The sequence below is a fragment of the Micrasema longulum genome, unplaced genomic scaffold (assembly GCF_059751315.1).
Source record: "Micrasema longulum isolate JH-2025_06_02 unplaced genomic scaffold, ASM5975131v1 h1tg001557l, whole genome shotgun sequence".
Lineage (NCBI taxonomy): Eukaryota > Metazoa > Arthropoda > Insecta > Trichoptera > Brachycentridae > Micrasema > Micrasema longulum.
The window spans coordinates 804,903-829,772 of NW_028278740.1; the positions used below are offsets into that span (position 1 = coordinate 804,903).

The 24,870-nt window shown below is 31.1% G+C and overlaps 1 protein-coding gene across 5 annotated transcripts; it reads right to left on the minus strand.

Moving 5' to 3' along the window:
* Window positions 1–1,041: 1,041 nt before the first annotated feature.
* LOC148274927 (chitinase-3-like protein 1) lies at window positions 1,042–22,063 on the minus strand. Of its 5 annotated transcripts, none has more exons than XM_088236448.1 (12): window positions 21,883–21,923; window positions 20,541–20,645; window positions 18,249–18,290; window positions 14,372–14,429; window positions 11,268–11,450; window positions 9,774–9,925; window positions 6,832–7,064; window positions 4,598–4,715; window positions 3,319–3,504; window positions 3,007–3,166; window positions 1,506–1,611; window positions 1,042–1,260 (listed from the first exon to the last, which is right to left on the minus strand). In XM_088236448.1, exons 3-12 carry the CDS (start codon window positions 18,255–18,257, stop codon window positions 1,254–1,256), a joined length of 1,212 nt encoding a protein of 403 aa, XP_088092574.1. In that variant the 5' UTR covers window positions 18,258–18,290; window positions 20,541–20,645; window positions 21,883–21,923; the 3' UTR covers window positions 1,042–1,253. The 5 variants fall into 5 exon arrangements, with proteins under 5 accessions (XP_088092574.1, XP_088092575.1, XP_088092577.1 ...); XM_088236449.1 differs by having other exon boundaries at window positions 21,803–21,905; XM_088236451.1 differs by having other exon boundaries at window positions 20,541–20,608; window positions 21,787–21,905.
* Between the last annotated feature and the right edge of the window lie 2,807 nt (window positions 22,064–24,870).

A 24,870-nucleotide genomic window follows, 5' to 3' on the forward strand; every position in this document is an offset into this window, starting at 1 on the left:
TATTGACAAAATATCGGTTTCTGTTGTCTTCTTCGCTTTGCCAGGGCCCCGATTACAATGGGAAGTTAACAGTTATCTTCGATCATAATCACAAATTAAAATCAAGTTTTCCGTGTGAAAAATAGAATGTGCAAATATTTTATTTTTCAGTAAAACATGTTCAGTTACATGTTACCGGTGAATATATCAAAAAATTTCGTACAAATATGCACAATTTTGTCGATAAATTTTGATTTTACTTTATAGACAGTCGAAGATAACTCTGTTAACTTTCCATTGTACTCGGAGCCCAGATTAAATTCCTTTTTTTATTTACCAACTTGTAAAAACAATTATACCGCAAATTCATTTATTAGACATACCTGAAAAAATATAATGGACTCAGTATGATTGTAGACATTTTTAACTGCACATTGCATTTATACAGAAAGTTTCTTCATGGGGTTGATTATTTGAGATAGTTGCTGAAGGTACATATTGAATGGTTTATAATATGTATGTGTACCGCATATAATATACGTGTTTATGTATGTATTATATATACATATAGATATGCGTATGCATGTGTGTATATGTATACGTTCATATACTCGTATATGTGTGCATAGATGACTCAAGAGTGTGCGTTCTGTATTTATATTTATTACCAATAATTATTACCATCATGAAAAACGTAAATGTTGACGATTATTATTTTCTCATATAAGTTTTTTTTGTCACATTTAATGTTTACATATTTTACTTAATTTATAAAAACCAAATTAATATTTTAATTTAAGAATATCTTTGTTTTTAATACTTGTTTTCTGAATAAAAAAAAATAATTTACACACCTACATACATTTTTACATCAATTTACATCGAAACTAAACAAGATTATAAGTTTACAGGGCTGATATTTTTTTTAATCATCTGAGAGATTTCAAATCAGATCTGCAACTTTAAATCCAGATATTTTAGAACAAAATAAATGTAAAATAGTCAAGTCTGGTTCTGACACACTGAACTAGGGATTATGCAAAGGAAAGAAAACAGAAAAAATTAGGAAAAAGAATTGGCATCTAGTATTCAATGTGAAAAGTAACATTTATTTCAATTACAATTTTTTATAGTAGTCAGAGATCCATAAGTAGTATCCAGTGTATTCTGTCTTTATTTTTTGCACTTTAATTGATTTCATGTTGATGTATTTTAGAAATAAGTATGCGTAGTGATGCCACATTGGTTTTTAGGTTAATTCTTGACATTCATCATTACTTCCTAGAAAAAGCGAAAAAAATCATATCAGTACAACGTTGCGGTGAAAATGAACTATTAAGAAGATATTTCACGTCAATATTGTCACCAGTTAACTACTACACTTCATTTCAATCCATTGATTTTTACCTGAGAGTAGCCATCGAGTCGGTAACACTCGTCCAGAGTTCTGGTTTTACTCGTATTTCTCACAAATAACTAACTTCGTTGAATATTCAAACTTAATAATAAATAAAATGTTATCTTACACAACATTCTTATTAAGAGCTTCTTTGGCTGCTTTGATCAAAGGGTATTTGATACCGTGACAATTTCCATTGAAGTCATCATTATCGATTGTCCAAAACATTATTCCTTAAAAGAAAATACATAATCAAGTAAACATTAATTGACATAAAAACTACTTCAGTGGCGACATATTGAAGCAATTTTAACTTCGGTGTTTAAAAGTGGTTTTTATCTAAAAGTTATAAATGTCTAACCACTATAAATCTTATTAATTTATATAAAAAATTGACGGAGGTGGCATTGAAATAGTTTTAAAAAAAATTACCACTGCACTAAAAAAATATTATTATTTAAATATTCACAACATAAAATAGCTATCAGCGACTAGACAATGAAAGTGGTTTGTGCACGGATTAAGAAGTGGATCAAGCCATGAAGGGTAACATTGTGATATTTTATTTTTTAATTAAAAAAAATAAATATATATATATTTATTTTTGCACCACAACAGGCCAGGAGGCCCAATTACAGTGGTGAATTACATCACAGAACACCCAGGCTTGAGAAAAATCACATTTTAATTTTTGTGTTCTCACCGGGAATCGAACCCGGAACCTATCGTGTGTGAGTCAAGCGTCTGGACCACTACACCACGGAGGCCGCCCGTATTATAATACCCATATTAGTTTGTTGATGTTTTGTGAAATGGGCTATAAGGCAGGTATGTAAAAAATGCGTAAGATATTTCTCTCAGCACCAGGGATCAATTACAACATTATTCTTAATATATAAATCAACAATAAATGCAAAATAAACAATTATAAAATATACATATAGCGAATTAATATACTATTACCAAAACAATAGCTGAGTTCTGAATTATTTACCATGGAAAATCACAAAGTTTTTTTGTTCTTCAAATATGCATGTTATAAATGTTATTCCTTCTCAGCTCATGATAATGTTAGTGGACTCATACGTTTAGGTTTCATTTTGTAATAGGTTTTTTCTCTGTTTATATGTTTCATATTTTACTGCCTACATAAACTTATACATTATGTATTTTTTTATATACTTATTTTCGTTTTGAACAGTATCAATATTTTCAGTAATGTAGCGTAAAACCGTCCTTCAAACAAATATTTCATCATCCTTTAAAAATGCTTCACAACTTGGTGGACTTTTTCCCACTCCAATTTATTTTCGGTATTTTAACTTGAATAGAGGCATAGAGCTTTAAACACTCGTCTCCGAGGTTCTAATTTTCAAGGACTCCGAACAATACATACAGTATACATATGTTATATTATAAAATACATTTGTAACCCCTTGGGTCAATCGTGTGAATATCTAGGCTCGGCTGGTTTGATTAAAAAATTTAATTACCTTAGGCATCCATATTTACTGTTCAAACATATTGAATCTATGTTATAATATCTATCAGTTAGTATTGTAAGCTATGTCTAAAAAATATTATTTTAATACATACTTTGTGTTTGCAAAAAGAATCCATGAAATTACCTCCAAGACCTTGCTGGGCGGCATACTCCGCCTTCAATATTACACTATGAATGTCATCATAGCTGACCCACTGGTCTCCTTTAAAGGCGTAAGGACCCATCGTCTTGGAGTTCGGTTGTATCTTGGTCCATCCCGAACCGTCCTTTAAATTATCGCAAATCTAAAAGCAAATAAAATTATCAAGATTAACTGCATATGGTTTTCCAGTGCTATGTTCTATGCATCACCGGGCGTGGATAGGAGTGATAAAAACGTCTGCATTTCTCTTTACAGTTCTTGAGTCCCTATCCTTTTAGCAATTTAAGAACTTACCTCATAATAGGAGAAGTATCCTCGCTCCCCGGTGGCCACTCCCTTCTCTCCGGGACCTGTGGCTGCCGACCCGGGGTTGGTGTGCTGAGGATCGCTCAGAGTTAATGTGCGCCCGTAGGTTGGCATACCCAACACGAGTTTGTCTCTGTCGGCACCAGCGCTTATCAAATACTGTATTGTGTGGTTCTAGAATACGAGAAAATACAAGAAATAACCAACAGGCAATTCAAAAAAATGTTATAATAATTTCAGCTATAAATACGAGTTTTTTGCAGCGAATACTTATACAGCAGGAATCATTTAATGACTTCAAGCACCACAACAATCTGGACAATGAGGAAGTTTGGTGCTACGGAAATTGGTGGCAGCAAATAATAAATGTTTTCTTATACGTGGTAAAAATATGAGCATTTAATTGTACTGCAAAGTTTCTCGAAAATGTTCTAAAAAATGGTTTTAAGAAAAATGTAGGCCGGACAAATCATATCAAATCAGTGCAACATTGTCTGCTAAGAAAAGTAGTTTTGATGATTGGCCTCGAAAGGGAAGACTACACTAACGGAGAAATGGAGTCAATGTTAAAAATCTCAAGTCTACAAAAACGTAGAAATTACAGTGACTCCATATTTACGTTTGATTTACTAAATGGCTTAATGATGAACCATCGTTACTGGAACAAGTGGCATTCAATGTTCCGATCCGCCGGTTGCGAAATAATAATATGCTGTTCCTTAATCAGCACAGCACGAACCATGACTTGCTTGCAGCAATGTCCCGATTGTGTCGCATTGTAAACTCGAGACATGATCTGGACTTTTTGGTGTTAGTCTTTCTAAAGTTAAACAATCACTAAGATCGACCGGATCTTGTCTTGAGGTAGTAATTATGATTTATTTTTTTGTTCTAGCTTTAATTTTCTTTGGTTGTATTTTATTTCAATTGTACCCGTATGTATTATAAGGAAATGTTTTTGTCATTGTTGAATGGACTGAATAAGTCCGTAAGAAATAAAAAATGGAATTTTTAACATTATGGAGTAGGATCATGCAAAAAATGAAATCAATATGATGATTTAACAAAAAGTTATTTAAAAATATGCTACAGGTAGCATATTTTTTCTCCAGGGGGGACTCTTGATACTCCCTTTGGGCCCGGAAGGGTTAAAATCATTGAATTATCGAAAAATCATTATGAGTTATGGCGGGTAAGAAGAATAACGTGTCTCGCTATTTTTTTATACGTACGTAATTAATTAATAGGCTTAACTGTGTCTACTTACTGCATTGTCCTCTTCGTTAGGAGAAATGTCTGAGGCGTAAAGGGGGGTGTGATGATTTACTGTAGGGTCTAGTGGTAAGGAGTAGTCATAAGCTCGAACATTCATCCAATCCACATGTCTGTGTAACAAATAAAAACAGCTAAAACATTTCTAATACAAAAAGATCGAGGAAATCAACGGTAGTCGTGAATAAAATAAATAATCACAATTATATTATTTATTTATATTCAAAGCATTTAGATGATATGCGATGCTGGACAATTTAGATTAATTGGTATTCGAACATTGTTTTTCTGTCACTCACAGATGCCTTCCCGATATTGTGCGAAAAAGACAACGACACGTTGAACTGATTATGCCTAAATAAAATCGACTAACTCGAAGTTTTTCTGTCACGTTCTCCGCACTCAAAATTGAACTGATTTTGTTATTTTTTTCAGAAAGAGTATCAAAATGAAAATGTCTTATTCGATACCTTATCCCTTGATACTTTAAGGTGGTATATTTTTTAAAACTTCCCTCCATATCCTTTTTTACTCCTCCTGGCAAGTCTCTAGAGAAAAGGCTTAGCGGATTATTCCTTATAGAAATAAAGGTTGTGCCTACGTAGTAATTACTTCTAGTAAGAACCTTAAATTCTTAATGAAGAGTGTTTAAAATATTAAAGAAAATCTAGGCTTAGGGGGGTGGGAAGATTAAGAAATACGATAACTCGCGCCCTCTACTCAGTAGCCAGACTTTTTAAAGACCGGGAAAAGAAAGAGAGAGGGTAAGAACTAATTCACGGGACCCGTCACACTAAATTTATTTTTTAAAGGCAGTTTATTACACACTATTTGAAACATAAATCCCAACTTCGTGAGACTAAAAGTCCTGTGTTGAGTTGGGACGAGCAATTATTTGACACAGACACAAAAGTATATCATCACAAATATAACATAGGATCAGAAACACAACAATAGAAATAACTCATTACAACAGGGATAGAGAATACCTTAAATAAGAGTTTTTTTTTACAATATACATAAGAGGTAAAAAAGAGTATTAAAAAAATTGAGGATAAATATGGTTCTTAATATTGTTCTTTATTAACTATTTTTTCTTATGTATCTCTATAATAATGTATAAACGTATATGTAAAAGCCCGTAGGGTGTGTAAATTTATAAATAAAATAAAATAAACTAAAAATAATTACGTAGCAATGAAATACATATTAAAAGTAAATATAGTAATAAAAAAAAACCCACAAAGGCATGGCCTGTTCGTGGGTATACAAGAATACATGTTTATGAATTTTTGCTCCTATAATAAATAGACAGTTATAATATTTTTGTATAACATAAGAAAGAGAAAAGAAAATATTCTGTAAAAGATTTAAAGTTATTTTCTTTTATTTATAGTAATTAAAATTTAAAAAAGGAAATAAAAAATATTTTAAAAACTCGAAAATATTCCTTTTCATTAAAAGGCAACAAATTATTTAATAGTAAAAAAGAGTTCATATCTTTAGTTTGAATCCAAGATAGTGCGTGTTTTTTATAAGAACGAAAATTTTGAAAGTTTAAGATCAATGAAGTATGAGTAAAAAGGAATTTAAAATTTTTGGGCCTATAAAATATGCATGTCTCTGTGCTAGCCTCGTTTTACAATGCGGTATTTCTAACACACGATTCCTTCTTTGACTTAAATAAATAAATTAAAATTAAGTCAATTAAGTGGCCACTGCACACTGTGTAACATTCGCCATTTTGCATGTTTGAACATCCATATTTCTTAAATACTTCCATTTGTTGATTTTAGTGAAGTTAAAGAGATGAAACCTTTACTGCTGAGAAGAGATCTATCTGACTGAATTATTTCACATAGGTACTAGGACACGCCTAGAAACGATTTTCCAATTTTTAAAATCATTCTTGGACAAGTTGGTTTTTTACAACATTTAGACAAACTCAAGTAGTAATAACAATAAAAAAAAAACAAATATATGGAACATCAATATGGCAAACAGTAAACTTAAACATTCGGAAAATCATCAAGGAGTTTCCCACTCACCCCTTTAAAAAATCCAATCCCTAACTCCTCTCTTGAAAATAGATTTTTAAATATCTACACAGGTCGCAGAGAAGTCAGGAGCTACTACAGCACCGACCCCTATTTTTTCAAAAAAGACTAAGAATGGGACAAGCGTTGTAGCCACTACGCCACGGGTTAGCCTTCTTGTATAATAACTTACTTCGTCAGTTGTGGGATGTCGAATCCTTTGTCGATGTTTATTGGGTCCCTGTGTATGGCGACGGAAAGCAGTAACCTCGCTTTGTGGCTAGTTGTGGCTTCCGCTTCAAATGCTTCTCTCAATTCCTTGATCAGCTTGGCGTAGTTTGATTTGTCTTCGGGTTTACCACCTAGTCCAAAGCTGGGTTGTCCCCAGTCTAGGTCCAGTCCATCAAAGTTGTTATCGCGAAGGAACTAAACGGAAAAGCATAAATATGTATTTTGTTTCTATTTTTTAAGTTAATTTGTACATTGGAATATTAAATACATAGGCGAATAAATAATAATAATACTTAAAACTCGATTTTTTTTTAATTTTTTTATTTCATTGGAAAGCCGAGAGACATTTATAAATTTATAAGATACAATTATATTATAAATACATATCATAAACGATACGATGTCAGTAATTATGTATGTATTCGTATGTTCATTATTATATTTTTGTACCTTTTACATTATTTTTATAATTTTTTTTCTTTTCATATCCTTTAAATTTAAATTTATCTTGTTTCTATTAACTTTATTTTTATAACTGTGTATAAGTATATGTATTTTATTTGCAACTTCTAAGTGCCGAACAATTGTTAATTGCTTTTATTTTGATACCGATAATGTACTTAATCGATATCTTACACCACTGCGGAAAATTTTTATTGACTGTTTTCACAACTTTCGTTCATATGTATTCTTATTTTCTTTACAAAATATATAAAAATAAATAAAATAAAATTAGTGGCTTAAAACAAAGTTGTTTTGTGGCTTAAAACAAAGTTGTTTTGTGGCTTAAAACAAATTTTATTAAAATAAAGTACAATTAGAGGCTTCCACATAATATTGTTATTTAAATGTTGTCACGTAAAAATTATACATAACATAAAATAATTAATCGTACATAACTTATAATATTACTAAAAATGTAAAAGTAGTACATATTATATATATATATATGGGAGGGTCCGATGTCTTGCAGGGTACCCGCTGGCACAGCGCGGGTTTTAACTGTGTAACTCGGTTATAAGCTTAGACTATACCCTGTCTGCGTAATCTATAAGTGCGAAAGCACTACAATTAATGATATGAATCATAACACGTATATTGTTAAAAATACATCTACTTTTGAATATTGTTTACACAGTTGCACATTATAATATATAATATAACTACAGTTGATCGCAGGCCCTTTTCACACATGCCACGCCAATCTACCCGGCCGCGGCCCGGTAATTCTACCGGGTTCACCCTAAAATAAATGACACGTTGTGTATGCGTTTGTAGGATGAACGCGGAAAAGTTACCGGACCGGGTGGATTTGCTATTATTTTAGTATATATTTGGAGTTAATATTATTTTAGTATATATTTGGAGTTAATATTATTTTAGTATATATTTGGAGTTAATATTATTTTAGTATATATTTGCAGTTAATATTATTTTAGTATATATTTGGAGTTAATATTATTTTAGTATATATTTGGAGTTAATATTATTTTAGTATATATTTGGAGTTAATATTATTTTAGTATATATTTGGAGTTAATATTATTTTAGTATATATTTGGAGTTAATATTATTTTAGTATATATTTGGAGTTAATATTATTTTAGTATATATTTGGAGTTAATATTATTTTAGTAAATATTTGGAGTTAATATTATTTAAGTATATATTTGGAGTTAATATTATTTTAGTATATATTTGCAGTTAATATTATTTTAGTATATATTTGGAGTTAATATTATTTTAGTATTTATTTATTTATTTATGTATTTCACAGTTTTAAAATGTAGAGAGTTTATTTGTTTCAGGTCCCGACTAGCTAGGAAATTCCTGTGTTTAGGAAGGACCTTATTTTTTTCATGTGTTTTTTAAAAATATTTTTAATATCATTAAATGATGCTTAATAAATTCAAAGAATAATAATAACATTAGAAAAAATCAATATAAATATAAAATAGAAAACATGCAAGTAATAATAATAAAAATTGAATCATAAAAATAAATTAGAAAATATGCTATTAATAATAAATAAATGAGACATAATTATTATAAATCATAAAACATACCGATAATAATAAAAATTGAACCACAAATACACATTATAAAATATGAAATTAGTAATAAAGAAATTAAACAAAAATATAAATTGGAAAACATACCGATAATAATAAAAATTAAAGCTTAAATACAAATTTGAAAATATATCGTTAGTAATTAAAAATTGAAGAACAAAAATAAATTACAGAATATACCATTTATAATTTTAAAAAATTAAGATACGTGTAAAATACTAGTATTAAAAAGAAAAATAAAATAAAGTATATGTTTGGAGTTAATATTATTTTAGTATATATTTACCAAAAATCCAGTAAAAATAAATAAATGGGAAGAAATTATAAGGACTGTAAGGAAAGAATCTGATTGCGATCCACAGAGAAACCGAATGTTGTTTGTAAACATTTAAAAACTTTTTTTTTAAACACATTAAAAAAACATCCTTCCATTTTTTGTAGATTCATTCTCGTCGAATTCAACCCTGGTAGGTCGATGGAAAAAAGATTTATGCTTCTAACTTTTTTTTTCGCTTAATCGATTGAAAATGTTGATATCTACGAACACGCACAGCGCAAAGATCTACATTACGCTGAAAACCGCACGTAAATCGATCAAGCCATTTAAGAGAAGTTCAGTGACATCACACGTACAGAAGAATTATATATAAAACGATGTGCATGCTTGTTTCATAATCTACTTTGCAGAACCGTTAGAATTTTCTGAAAGATAGTTCCTTATTAGAATAGCTTTTACACATTATTTTAATTACTAGAATACTAGATTACTTTCTAATATTTTGATTTGAAAAAATATTTTTTTTTAGAAAAGGAAAGTTCTGTTGGTGAATACCTTGATTGAATTCTGCACAAATTCTCTCCTTCTTTCTGGCTCGATTCCTATATAAGAAAATGTAGCTGAACCTTCCGTATTACCACCAAGAGATAGCATAGTCTTCAGTTCAGGATTTGAGTTCTTCAAACCAGTGAATGTAGAGTAACCACCTACAAATTACAATCAAATCAAAATGTGTATCATTGCCGTTTAAATATTATGCCAGAAATTAATACATTTTTAGATAGTAGAGAAAGGAAAAGGAATTATATTAACTTCAATTTTTTACCCTTTACCCACCATTTGACCAATATAAGATTATTTTATGATCATTCAAACAGGCAAATGATAAATTATAGGTTGAAATATACGTACACACGGTTTACGATTTCGATTTTAATGCCATTTTTCATTCGTCAAATCACATGTGAATGAAGCCGTGGTAAATCGGTGTTCGATTCCTAGACCTCTGTTCCGTTTGACCGCTACAGTAGGTAATACCACGAGACTACAGTCTTACGCAGAAGTATTTTATAAATGTGCGTAGATAAAGAACTAAAAATAGGAATATAAAAAGGCCAAAATAATAAATGGTTCAAATTGTATGACGAGATGCCTGAAATGTTTGGGTGAATTATATCTTATGCGATTTTGGAAAAAAAACAAGCAAAGTGATAGCGCGCATTCACAATGTCTGGGTAATCATTGCTCGTTTAACCATATTCAATTTAATAAGCCATTAAAAGGCAACGCCCTCACTTTTTTTCATAAAAGTATATTCCCATATTTTCTCCCTGGGTTATGGCACTAGAGCAATATGATTTTTACACATTATGGATATTTACCATTTGCCTGTGCTTATTGTTTTGTTTTTTTTTAATCGTTTAATTATGGGAAATCAAACCATCCAAAAACCCTTAGAAGCGTCCAGTTTTATCTGCTGTCTTTGGACGTATGGTAAACAAATATGATAACTATTTTTTCAAAATACAAAACGTACCGACCCAGAAAATTCCATTTTGATACTCTTTCTAAAAAAATAAAGCACCATGGGTTAAGCTTTGAGGTGAAGAAAACAGGATAACGAAACGTTGATTTTGTCGATTTTAATTAGACATGATCGTTTCGACGTGCAGTTGTCTTTTTGTACAGTATCGGGGAGGCACCTACTCATCAAAATTCCCTGTCACTTTATATAAAATATATACTTAAAAACTTCTCCGTCAACCACAATTTGAGCACTCGTCCTGTATTCAACATACTATTCTTAACATTGTTTGGTTACATTTTGTTATATATTATGTTAGATATGTTGTATTGCTATGCTTTCTTGCTTTATTTATTGCAATATTTAAGCTAGGCTATTAAAAGCTAGACCTTCCATACTTGTAACCCTGTAAAAACAGTAGATGCAGAAATAAACAGTGCTTACGTTTTTTAATTGATACAACCAAAAAAATATCGAATGGCAACTGACGATATTAAAACAAAAAAATGTTGGTCAATAAATACCCATGTCAATGTCCTGGTAGCCATCGGAGGGCCTGATCTTGCTGTCCTTGGAGAAGCCACCGAAGGCGTAGTTCAGGTGAGTGCAGAGCTGGGGGTCAATGGTCTTAGTCGGATATTTCCCCGCTGCAGGCCTATATACGGACCAGTTCGTATAGTAGCATACCACCCTAGGCTTGGTCGACTCTGGGAACAGATAATGGGGTAAACCCAATAAAAAACAAAAGTTATATGGAACTTAGAATCCTAAAATTCAATGGAAAGAGTAATAAACAATATTATATCGATGATAAAACGTAGTTCTATGGATGGAAGAACTCAAAATTCATAAGGTAGAGAAATGTAATTCTGAGTGCAACACAAATTTAAAAAGATATTGAAACATATAATTATATGAATTAGGAAACAGAATTCTATGCGCAGAAAATTTTAAAATCCCAAAGATAGAGGAATGTTATTATTTGCGCGATACAAATTTCAATGGGAAGTCATTATCAGAATTTCTATATTCGAGTGGTGATCGTGGTTTATGGAGCACAGCATAGGCAATCCAATCGAAGCGAATTTAGATCATTTTTATATGCACCGGGTGCCAGTCTAGGGACAATCAAATATTGCAGCGTTGAACCATCTTTAAATGTTTCACATTCACTCTGCCAGGAATCGAACCTTAGGCGTAATTGGCGAAAGTGCCAGCTACCACATTACGAGATGGACTTATCAACACTCGATATCCTTTTTAAGAAGCTGAGAGTAGCCAAATAAAAAAAAAATACATGTACATGAGCAAACCTAGATAGTTTTATGTGTGGAAGAACTTAAAATACTAAGTACCTAATTACATATTTCTGTGTTTGACATAACGGAGTTAGTATCATGAGTGAATTACATTACATTTTGTGAAAAAATGCATAATTCTATGGATGATCATACAATTATACCAACAAAAATTCGACTGTGGATGTATGTGTGAGCGTGAGATGTAGAAAATCTGAAAATAAAGGAATATAAAATTGTATGGATAAAAAAATGGCAGAAGAACTAACATGATAGAGTAAAATAAAATTATATTGATGGGTACGTAGTTCTATGAGTGGAAGATGTTAAAATTCTTTGGATAAGGAAGAGTAATTCTTTGAATGAAGAAACATAAAAATCAATGAATAAGGGTACATAAAATTTTGAGAAATTCAGAAATTTAAAATAACATGTTTGCATAAATTTTGTCAATGTAATGTATAAAAATCTATTAGTTTATTTAATGTACCGAAAGATGGGACGGGGCTATCTAGTACAATTTTTAGATAAACTATATACCATTATCAAAACTATAGAATTTCAATTTGATATCATACTAATAAACTATACTACAAAAAAAATCACACTGATAAACTATAACTTAGATAATAATATAAGAACAAAATAGTAATTTAATTCTGCTCAATATCTAAGTAGAAAAAAAGAAGGCGCGTTTTTAATTATTTAGCCAGTGGAATATTTGGTATAAGATTTTGGCTAGATCGTTTTCATTGAATTAAATTGTGAACATAAATTCAATAACTTCAATCGATGACAGAGCAGCACGGAAAGACTCAGAGAGGCCCATACGAAAAAAGGCCTCCAGAAATGCTTACAATCATGGAATCAACGTTAGGATAAGTGCATCGCAAGCCTATACCAAAGATTTATACAAATTTGAAATAAGTTTATTACTTTGAATTAAAATTATTCATCAATTTTTTTTATCAGCCTATGTACCTATTCAAATTACATATTATGTAAGACAAAATTGAAATATTTTCCCTTCCGGGTATTGGAGAAAGCTCTTTGATAATATCGTATCATTTTATATTAAAAATTTCAGAAACAATCACAAAACATAATTATTTTCCTGATTTAGGGTCTACACCACCTATATTCAAACAATTACGCTCAGTGTATTTGGAACATGTTCCAAATAACACATATGATTGTTTCAAAATGCCCACTTTAGGATTACACGACGATTAAACGTAAACACAAAAGCTGTTGTCATTTTAAAAGCTGATTTATCATAACAACAATATATAAAATTACAATAAAAAAGATGATTTATTTATTTATTTAAACGCCTTGTAGGCTTTTACATGTTTTACATATATTTATATATAAAGAACAGACATATTTTACATAAAAGTAGCAAAAAATTGAAAATGAAGTAATAAGAAAAAGAAAATAAAAATATATAAAACTAATCTTACATATAGTACATACATACATATATTCCAGTAGAGAGAACAGAAGTTCATTTTTTCCCATCGGTTATATTAAAAAAATCTTAAAATTGGAAGAACGTAGAACAATAATAATTAAAATACAGATATAAGTTAATAAAAGGTATACAATATAAAACAACAAAGTATTATTTAAGAATTTAAATTAAAAAATAATTTAATAAGAACTTAATAAGAATATAAATTTAATTTTAAATTTAAAGTTACGACTATTTCGAGTGTACCAGAAAGTTAGACGGTGAAAAATTTGTATTTTGACAGTGACGGCCCAAAACAAAAGTAGTGATGGATGGAAGCTTGATGAGTGTTAACGAAAAGGCGGACTGTAAATGAAAAACGAATTTCATGCAGTTTTGTGATAGGGAAATATTTGAAGAAAGGATAGGAACATGGAATGGAAAGCTACCTTTAATAAGATGTAAATGTTCTTCAATTTCGGGCTCTGGATGACAAAATGCAACAATGTTTTCAACGACGCGCGACGAGTCCAACCACTTTTTATGCAATTTTATGTGAAGTCCAAAATGTATTGTTTTTGTTCTAAATCCGAATCTTCTAATTTTGATTTTCTTTTATATTGATGTTAGATAGGTACCATAAGGATGGGTCAAAGAAAGGATGGGAAAGAAAGGTAATCGGCCAGGAATAGTATCGATAAATGCTGTTATTTACTTAACAATGCGAAACAAAATATTTTACTGTCAAATAAGTTTTGCTATGGTATAGATAAGGAAAATAATCAAAGACAGTTAGTAATAATTGGGTTTGGCTAAAGTTTTTAAATCCGCAAGTTTTTGGGATAAAATGAATTTTTAAAATAATTTTGAATGAAACCTGAAAATGTGGCACCGGCTAAGAAAATGGCTAATAGAAGCCATTTTGAAACTCCAATCTGAAACAAACATATAAAATGTATACTTGTAATAAAACGCACACATGTGAGTATTCTAGTAGATTTATAGAGCTTTTCAATTCTTATATTATTAAATTGGTAAATATAATGATTATGCGAGGTAGCGTCATTAAAGACCTCATTAGTATGTGGCTAATGAACCAACTTTTCTTGAAAACATCAAATCTGTTATCACGAAATTTCCAAAGTAGTTTTGTTTGTAAAACTACATTGTTATTGTAAATATAAAATTACAGTGTAAATACTGTATAAAAAAACACACTAGTTTGAGATAAAATACTTGACGAAAATTGAGACGGTAAAAATGTGCCCAAAATTGCACCGGAAAACATTCAAAACGATGACATAACGCTTACAAAAAATTCTGAGATACACATGTAAAACCATCAACCACAATACTATCACATTAGAAAATCAAAGACAAACGTAGGACAGTAAAAAATACTATACAATGGACATGAAACACTACAATGACTTATCTTAACACAGAATTATAATAGTTTAGAAGCCTCGTACGCGCATCAAACTGAAGCCGACTAAACTACTCATGAATGAGTAGTTTTACGTTTTGGCCATTAAGCTAGGGTTTCCTAGGAAAACGGCGCCCGTATCTTAACGGCCGTGGTGAAAAAAGATGAGGTGGACAGCCGTCGTAACGGTGACAAGAGAGTGGTTTCTTAGGAAAACGATGTTGATAACACCGTTAAAAAATAAAACCACTCTCTAGTCACCACTACGACGGCTGTCCACCGCATCACCGTTCACTACGGCCGTTAAGATACGGGCACCGCTGTCCTAGGAAACCCTAGCTTAAGTTACTCTGTAGACTTCACTTAGTACGCAACTCCGGATTAAAAATCAATTACGCAATGTTGCGTCGTTTTTAAGCGCCAAAATACTGCTGGGATTAAAAAGGAACAGGGTGGGATCGCATTTCTTGTGAAAGTAGCGAAAAACGAAAACAAAAAGTAACAATAAATAAAAACAGGAATAAATTCATCATTCCTTTTCCGCACCTAATGGCGCATAGGGCGCTGCATTAATATACCAATCGCAGCGTATATCAATCATTTTTGTTTTATGAGGTAGGATGATCAGTCTTACGCTTCAGATACCAGTCTCGGGACTAAGAAATATTTCAATGTGAAAACACGCATTTAAATAAATATTTCATATCAACTATGTTGGGAATCGATCCCGAGACCTCTTGCACGCTAGGCAAACGCGCTGACCATTACACCACGAGGCCGACTAGAACAACAATAATAAAAAACAATATTACAATTAAATTATACTTTTAATATAAAAATCAAACGCTGATTTGAGTCTACTGAACACTTTGTTTTATTTTTACAATATAAAAAAAATATATGTGACAATTGTTTCACCTTGTAAGGGCATTTTCTAACGAATTTAAAAGAACATTAGTATAAATAAAGAGTTTTGCAAAATTAACGCCAAATCAATAAATACAAAATATAACTTGCTCCAACGTCTACACATTAAAAAAAATGCCCAACTTTAAAACATATGATAAATTTGTATTTTGTATTTTGTTCTTTATCTTTTTGTTTATGTTTTGTCCATTTGTAGAATGGAAATAAATAGAAGATAAGGAAATCAAGTCAACAAATACTATATGTATTTATAATATAGAAAGTATTATTGCCGATACACTTTTGAACTAACATAAAGGCTATCTTTATTGTGTAGAACATCTGTGCCTACCTAAATCACAAACGTAAATTAGTATAAATAATAAAGTTTGCACAGATAGGTGAACTTCACGGCATTATTGAAGAAGGTTAATTGAGATATTTTAAGAAATTTTTGTTTTTGTCATGGAGGAAATTACCGATATTTCGTATGGTGTCTTAATTTCGGACAGCGTGATAACTCTTAGACCATTACCTGAACGGCACTGTTTTTATTTTTATTTTTAGGTGCGAGTTGCATTTATTATTTACCTTGCTTATTATGTACAAGGTTTATATGTCTTAAATTGGCATTTTTCTGCTTTTAATAAGTCTCTTCTTCGTCTTTCAGTGTTGTATAATGGGCCGATCAGGAACTTCTCAGCATTTGTTTTTGTGAAAAGAAAACTACTTAAAACTTTTTTTAAAAAGCCGGCCTGTTGACAGTCATCAACAGACCTTTTGTTCTGCTTTAAGAGTCTTCGGCATTTTGCGTACTACTTTGGTTATTTTACCGATATCCTGCACTAACTTGACCGTGTAAGATACTACCTTTCGTGTGAATTCTTTATGAAGTATCAGTATAAAACTGTTAACCACCATCGGTTTGAGCTGTGGCCGCCATATCGCATCTGCGTTGTCGCCGTGAGCATAAAAGCTGTGTATTAAGGACGAAAAATATTTATGATCTTTTGTGAAAATCTAGTTTTTGGTTTGAGCCAAGTAAGACAACAAAAGGTAACTATTAATACCTTATTTTATAGATTAATATGAAGGTGTAGAAGTATATTTGCAATATCAAGTCGATTATACGTCAAAGCTCATGAGATTATGTTGACAAGCAAGCTGAATTTTTTAGGCACGTGTCCTATTTTTGATACACAATAATACCTATTTTTGGATATCCGAAATCAGTCGCCGTTAGCGGCGACTGATTTCGGATATCCAAAAATACTGCATTCTTAGGAAAACGATGAAAAACAAATAACTACAATTAAGCTCTTCCAGCTCTTCAAATGAAGAGCCCTTTCAGTCTGATAAATCGAAATACGATTTTGAAGCTCCAAAAATGCTGGGTGTATGGTGTGCCTAGAAATATATTAAAAAGATACACGTGACGAAGAACAGGATAGATGCAGTGAATGTATCAAGTAGACACATGAGAAGTGCACAGGATTTAACATGAAGCCCAAATTTATTTGCTCAGAGTGTGTGAAATAAAAGTTTCTACTAATGTTTTTCTCGTTGGCTGTTTTTTTACCTAGTTTGTTGTATCCAAAATTAGGCATTCACTGAATCCGAAATTAAGACCCTATTTTCGTCACCCCAAAATTAGAAAGGTTTTGGTAAAATATGTTTTTTATGTGTTTTTCCATTGTAATGGGTGTTCAAGTTTTTAGAATCAACTGAATATGTAACGAAGTAATAAATTATATCAAATGATTACCTGAATCGGGTTGTGGTCCCGTGGCTAGTGTCTCGGACTCACGGATCAAAGGTCCGTGGTTCGAATCCCACTATACCCCAACTTGATATCCATGTTCTAATAGTGAGTTATTTACAACTCGTTTAAAAAAGCCATCAAAATTAAATATTTGCGTAAATTATAAGAACGCAAATATTTCTTTTTTTTTTTAAAGAAAAAAAAGTAAATCATTAGTTATATCCGAAATAGGGTCACTTTTCTCTATTATATACATATGTTAGAAATACAAAAAAACAACAATATACAAAAAAAGTGGTTCATATGAAATGATTCTTGGGAAGGGAATATGGAAGTTTATTCATTTACAGGGCTTCTGACCCGTCATTGGTTTGTTAAAGTGGCTACTTTACGCACTGTGTAACATTCACCATTCTGTCTATTTGTGTTGAAGAAGTATAAAAATGGAAATGTAAAAAATAATTAAGCCAGGTGAATTATATATACTCTTTGAGGATTTAGGCCTTAGATCATAAACAGCATTTTTGAAAAATGGCTTTTTAAAATATATTTTGTTAAAAGTTTAATACTGCAAATAAATACATTTTATTTTCGCACTCATACATTTTTATATCTTATTAATCAAAAATATTTTGTTTATAAAATAAAATATATACATACGTGTACCATCCCAGAGAATTTTCCAAGAACCGGTGTTTATGACTGTAATAAATTAAATAAATTTCTGTTAAAATTTCAATTATTCATAGGTCATAAGTTAATTTTTATTTACCTGCTATATTTGCAGTACATTTTGTATAATATACGTTTATTTTTATATTGATTTGCTTTTTTGTTGATATAATTATTTTCGAAAAATTATTTACAACAAAAAAAAAAACATTTTTTAGAGAAGGGACGTAACGGAAATGCATCGTAGTTTAATAATGGTCAGCGCATTTGCCTACCGTGCAAGAGATCTCGGACTCAATTTCCGAAACGGTCGACATAAAATTTTGTTTAAAAACTTTTTTTTACACTAGAATATTTTATTGCCCCCAGACATCTGAAGCGTAAGATAAGTTTTTTTCGAAATACGCTACTACTGGTGTTCCAATGAAGTGCCCTATGTACCATTAGGTGCTCAAAAGGGAATTATGATGATGATGATTCATAGTTTGTGAATGTTTTACTTGTTAAAAAACTCTTGTCAAATTACAATAACTATCAAAATGTCTTTTCATCATCATTAAACCCTAATCCACATCTGATGGTGGATACCACACGGATACGGCATTAGAAGGTAAGGTGATCAGTCGTACGCTTCAGGTTCCAATCCAGATACGGTGAAATGTTGCAGTGCAAAACCACCTTATAAACACTTATTTCACGTTGATTTGGAATCGAGCCCAAGAACTCAAGCATGGTGTCTAAACACTCCAACCAATGCACTACGAGGCGGACTTTTCTCTACTCGATTTAATTTTTCAGGGTTTTTGCCTGATAGTGGCCATAGAGTTGAAAACTCTCGTCCAAGATTCTGGTTCTATTTCACACACAGAATTGTATTCATCATCTTCTTGGACACCATTTCTTTATTAGATATCGTATATTTAATAACAGTTATGATTTTACTCTAATAAATAAAAAAAATAACTAGTAATATAATATAACTCAATAGTGTTATAATAGTCGTCAATAGTTTTATTTGCGTAAGTTCTTCTTGTTAATTATTAAATATTTATATGGCATGAAAAAAGGAGTTGACACTATTACTATTTTATTTTTCAGATAATATTTGAAAAAATCATAAAATAAAAATAAAAAATCTTTTTTAATATGTTACAACAGTGACGATGAACATTTTATAGAAGGGAAAATAAGAGATGATCACTCTTACCGTTCAGGCGCCAGTCCAGAGACTATGAAATATTGTGAAAAAATACCTTTTTAAATAAATATTTCATGTCAACTATGTCGGGAATCGAACCTGAGGCTTCTTGCGCGGTAGTCATCTGTCTAAAAATGCCTGTTTCAAAGTAGCTTAAAAACTTACCAAAAAAAAATCCAAATACGTTTTATTTATCAAGTATTTGCAAAAAAAAATATGAATCGAACGTAGGTACGCAGAAAGCAGCCAGCCATAGAAAAGTGAAACTGAAATAATAGCACTTTTGTGAAATGAGTGAATAATCAAATCTACACAAGAGTTGGAATGTTTTTCGACTTTGGCAAATGATAAATAATTCATGCAATCTTTTTTATGTATAATACAAAAAAGAATTAAAATATGTATATGACCAGATTTAATGATTTTAATGACAGACAGATCTAATATTGAATGAAACCTCATACACACTCTAAATGTATGAGGTGACATTCATTTTTACGACATTTTTACATCACGAAATTTTCAAAATGTGATTATCAACGTTTTTTGTATCAAAGCGGCCTTGCTGTTTTAAGGAGAACATAAAATTGACCTTCCGGAATTCGACCAACTTTGAGTTGTAACTGTGTCCTCGGAATTCATACAATAGTAAAATATTTTTTAAAAACAAGATATATTGTTTTATAAAGTTTTCAAGAAAAAGCCAAACAGTTAATATGTTCCGTGTAATTATTAACTGAATGAATCTGTCAGGTGCGACACTAGAAAATCCCAGTCTCATACCTTTGTGCATTTTAAGACGAATTTAAGCCAAACTACTCAATATTCGTGAGATATTTTTTTGTATTGTAAAGCATGTAATATTGAATACTTATGAATCAATAAAGTGGAAGTCTTATGACAGATGTAAAAAAAAAACAAAAACAACAACAATATTGTGACTGATGGGATAGGGCTTTGTGACACCTAATAAAAATATCAATTAAATAGTAACTCTGTCATTAGTTGTTGTTTCTATAGACAAAAAATAGACTATTTATTATTTTGAAAAATACTTATAAAGATATTCATAAAATAAATACCTAATTAAATAATAAAAGGAAATTCTAAATTTATGATATTTTTTCACTTTACATGGAATGCCCCACTTCTTTTTTTATTGCCATTGAAGAATTATTTTAATATTACTAAATGTTATTAAATATTTGTATATAACCACATACCGGTTTCGAGACGTACCCGTCTCTTCGTCAGGACACCAATTAAACCAACACGCAAACAAACATGCAAAACTACTATACACCTTCACCATAGTTGTTGCACAAAAATATAAAACCAACACGACATGCATTTTAATAAGCACATGCACTGATTAGGACAAACATGCACTGATTAAATTATTAAAAAAATATTCTGTTTGAGAATTAATAAAAAAAGTATAGGGGATGGACGGAGGGGGTAAGCTTAATAGGTTTAATAGTGTGAACAATACAGTGAAACACCGTATAAAGAACTATATTGGAAGTTTGTTTGATTATTGATCAAAGGAACATTATTTTTTTAAGATTTCCTAGTGTGAAATATTTCCATATTATTTACATTTAACCCTTTATTATTTGTATGTAAGATTTTAACTCCTGTATTTTTATTAAACTCATGATTTAAATTGATTAGGTGATTTGCGAATTCAGAGAAATTATCATTGTGAAGACACCTCATAATATGTTCTTTAACACGAATACAAAAATTTCTTGATGTTCTTCCAATGTAAACTGAAGGACAAGAATTGCATTTTAATTGGTAAACACCTGAATTATTTAATAAACTATTTTTATCTTTATTATTAAGCAATAATTTACCAATATTTTTATTTGTATAAAAAGCAAGTTTGATATTATTTAGTAAAAATCTGGATACATTTGTGGAAATAGTATTTACATAAAGAATTATTTTCCATTTATTATTATTATTAGTATTATTATTCTTACTGTTGACAGCATATAAAAATTCTTTGGTTGATTTATTCTTTAGTTTTATATTTAAAAAGGTGTTTATCAAATCAATTGGATATCCACTGTTAATAGCAATTTTTTTAATTAAATTAAATTTATTTTCGAAGTTATGTTTAGAAAGAGGAACATTTATTGGTTGGTTTGCATGTTGGTTTAATTAGTGTACTGACGAACAGACGGGTACGTCTCGAAACCGGTAGACATAGAAAAGTCGGTAAGCGGTTATTTACAAATATTTAATAACATTAAGTAAAATGTTTGACCACAAAGTTAATGCTTTAAATATTAATAATAATTTGATATTGATTGTTGACACGTTTTTTTGTAATAACTTTTCCACTGGGTAATCCCAAACCGCATTGAATGCGTAATAAACCACAAACGTTAAAACTATAAACAATATGAACTGTACGCTTAAAACACCCGCAATGCAATGATATCAACATTTAATTCATAATTATTATGGATGTTTTCAACGTGCAGTGATATTTAATTTGATTATCAATTACCTGATAAAAATATGATTTATAAAAATTTTGATCACAGCGCTGGCACGCCTCGCCTGACTACCACTAAACTTGCACACCGAATACAAAATAAGGAGGAAATCTTGATAGGTAAGCACCCATATACCTACCTAGAGTATCTGTATCGTCCGATGACCATGATTTATAATGTACAGTTTGTCAAAAAATATTGGAAAACGGTTGAAATCGGAACTGCAACATATTTTTATGTGGCAACACAAATCAAATGATCATTTTTCCGTTGAATAAATATAACCAATATTTTTTATTTAAAATTTAACGGTTAAGGGGGTTCTCTGGGTTGATGGATTCAAAAAATCGTTTTTTTTTTTGTTGCATAAATTGTTTTTTTTTTTTATATATCTAGAATATGTTGGTAAAGTAAATTTTTTAAATTCGAATTCGCCATTATAAAGATACAGCAGTTAGAAGAGGCAGGTAATCGGAGCGTTGCGCTGGTATGAGTTGTAACTGTACTTGAAACTTCAAACGTGTTTTTCTCAATACTATGTTTTTCAAACATTCCTCTATCATATCTTCAGAACGGCTTGGCCAATTCACTTCAAATTTATAGGGTCGGTTCAACATATATAGACACACGGAATAATTTTATTATTATCACCCCAAAATTTAAAACATTTCTATTTTTTTTTTTAACAAAAAGTTAACAAATATTCATGAAATTCGAAATTTTTTGTTCCGAAGTCTGTCATAAATCCAATTTTCAAAATTTTCTTTTCATAATTGTCCATTCCGTGGATATAAGCTTACAAATCAAAAGGCCGTCATTTTTTTTAGTTTCAAATAAGCCGATCAGCTGATTTTGTGGAGGGACTGAGCGTCCATTTTTTGAGGGAGGTGTCTTCAGAGCGCAATAAATTTGGTTTTAATGAACATTTTTAGCTAAAAATGTATATTTATACTCTTGAAACACTTATAAATAAATGATAAAAACTCCAAAGTTAAAATTGATAAAAACTATATTTTTATTGGTTTTTACAAAAAATCCCAAAAAATGCTTAAAAATCCGACCGTCAAACCAGAGAACCCCTTAAGGAAATTTTTATCTTTAAAAAATATCATATTTTAAAGGAGTTCCACTGAAAGTAAAATTTTTCGATGGCGAAGCAACCGCTTGATTTTCGTCTGTTGGCAGAGAGTGTTCAATCTAAAGCTAGGGTTTCCTAGGACAGCGGTGCCCGTATTTTAACGGCCGTAGTGAACGGTGATGCAGTGGACAGCCGTCGTAAAGGTGACTAGAGTGTGGTTTTCTAGGAAAACGGTGTTATCAACACCATTTAACACCGTTTTCCTAGGAAACCACTCTCTAATCACCTTTACGATGGCTGTCCACTGCATCACCGTTCACTACGGCCGTTAAAATACGGGCACCGCTGTCCTAGGAAACCCTAGCTTAACTGTTGTGGTTGTGTAGTGGTTGATGCGTTTACCTACCATTCTCGAGGGTTCGATTCCTGGAAAGTTGGATGTGAAACATTGATTTTGAAAGTTTTTCAATTATTACATTGTTCTTGAACTGTTACCTGAAGAGTAAGACTGATCACTTTACCTTCATGTAACTGATGATTGAATATGCTGCATTTGGTTTACTAATGCAGTATCTTGTGCTCCACTGAGTTTGGAAATAATATGGATGGATGGTTGTGAAATGTGTAAATTGTGGCTTTATTTAGGATGTACAATTATTATATATACACGTATACAAAAGCGGAATTTGCGCTACTACGGTACGATCTTACGAGATGTTTTTTTTTTGCGAGATTAAAAAAAATGTTGTGTGACTTGATCTTTTTTTGAAAATGGGACATTTCCACAGAAAGTTGTGCTCACGAAAAAAAGACAGACTAAATAAAAACGGCACGGCCTTGCTTGAAATAGCATATTATTTATTTGATCTTTTACAATTTATGTTCGTGTTTTTATTTATTTTATTTTCTTTATTTTATTATTCGAACCAACTCTCAACTAAATATATATATACCTACCTGTCCATCCCATTCACTCCACGGAACAATAATTTTACGAGTGGCGGTAACAACATTAAAATTGTAGTACTAATCGAACATCAACCAAGTGAAGTGCTTAACAAACCTTTCATCAAACGATCTGTGCCTGCGTCCATTTAGACCGACAGCTTCAAGCTAGCTGTGCCAGCGTCACACGACCGCCAGCTTCACCAGCCAGGTTCCAGCACACGTCACGCCTCATCATCAGCAGGTTAGTGGAGTTGCGCAACCTTCCTGCTCCAACAATACAGTCCTCTCTAAATTTTCCTCAGAACTAGAATCCTAGACTAGTGTTTTCAATTCAATGACTACTCTCGGATTGAAATTCTGGAGAAGGAATTTAAATGGAGATTAGTATGCTTCGTCGTGTAGTGTTTAGTTTGTTTTTAAACTTTGCCTGAACTCCTGGGTTCAATTCCCGGAAAGATTGAAGCGAAATATATACAAACATATTTTTTTAGATTATGATTTACCCAAATATTTCGTTTTGAGTGCCATTTTCAACAAGTTGTAAAGAACTCACTATTAGAAAACGGGAATGAAGTTGGAGTTGTGGAATTTGAACCACGGACCTTTGATCTGTGAGTCCGAGACACTAGCCACAGGACCACAACCCGATATCGATTTTATGTATTGTTTTTTACTGCAATATTTCATCTATATTTATATTTATGCCTGTAGACTGATAACTTAGTTGTAAGGCTTATCAATTTGCCTTAACGCGTATTGAAAATCAACGTTGGTGATACCCTGTAAATGGAGTACCAATCCAGCGCCCTTTATTCAATGGAGTGTGGATTAGGGAATAATTATGTTTTGTAATTTGTTATATTTGTGAATGTCACT

Excerpts from the sequence above, each read along its gene's own strand:
- LOC148274927 (XM_088236447.1), bottom strand. Across the intron at positions 7,065-9,773 it reads TTGTGCAGAATTCAATCAAG|TTCCTTCGCGATAACAACTT; the intron begins GTATTCACCAAC and ends TTTTCCGTTTAG. Across the intron at positions 3,505-4,597 it reads CTAACGAAGAGGACAATGCA|AACCACACAATACAGTATTT; the intron begins GTAAGTAGACAC and ends CTCGTATTCTAG.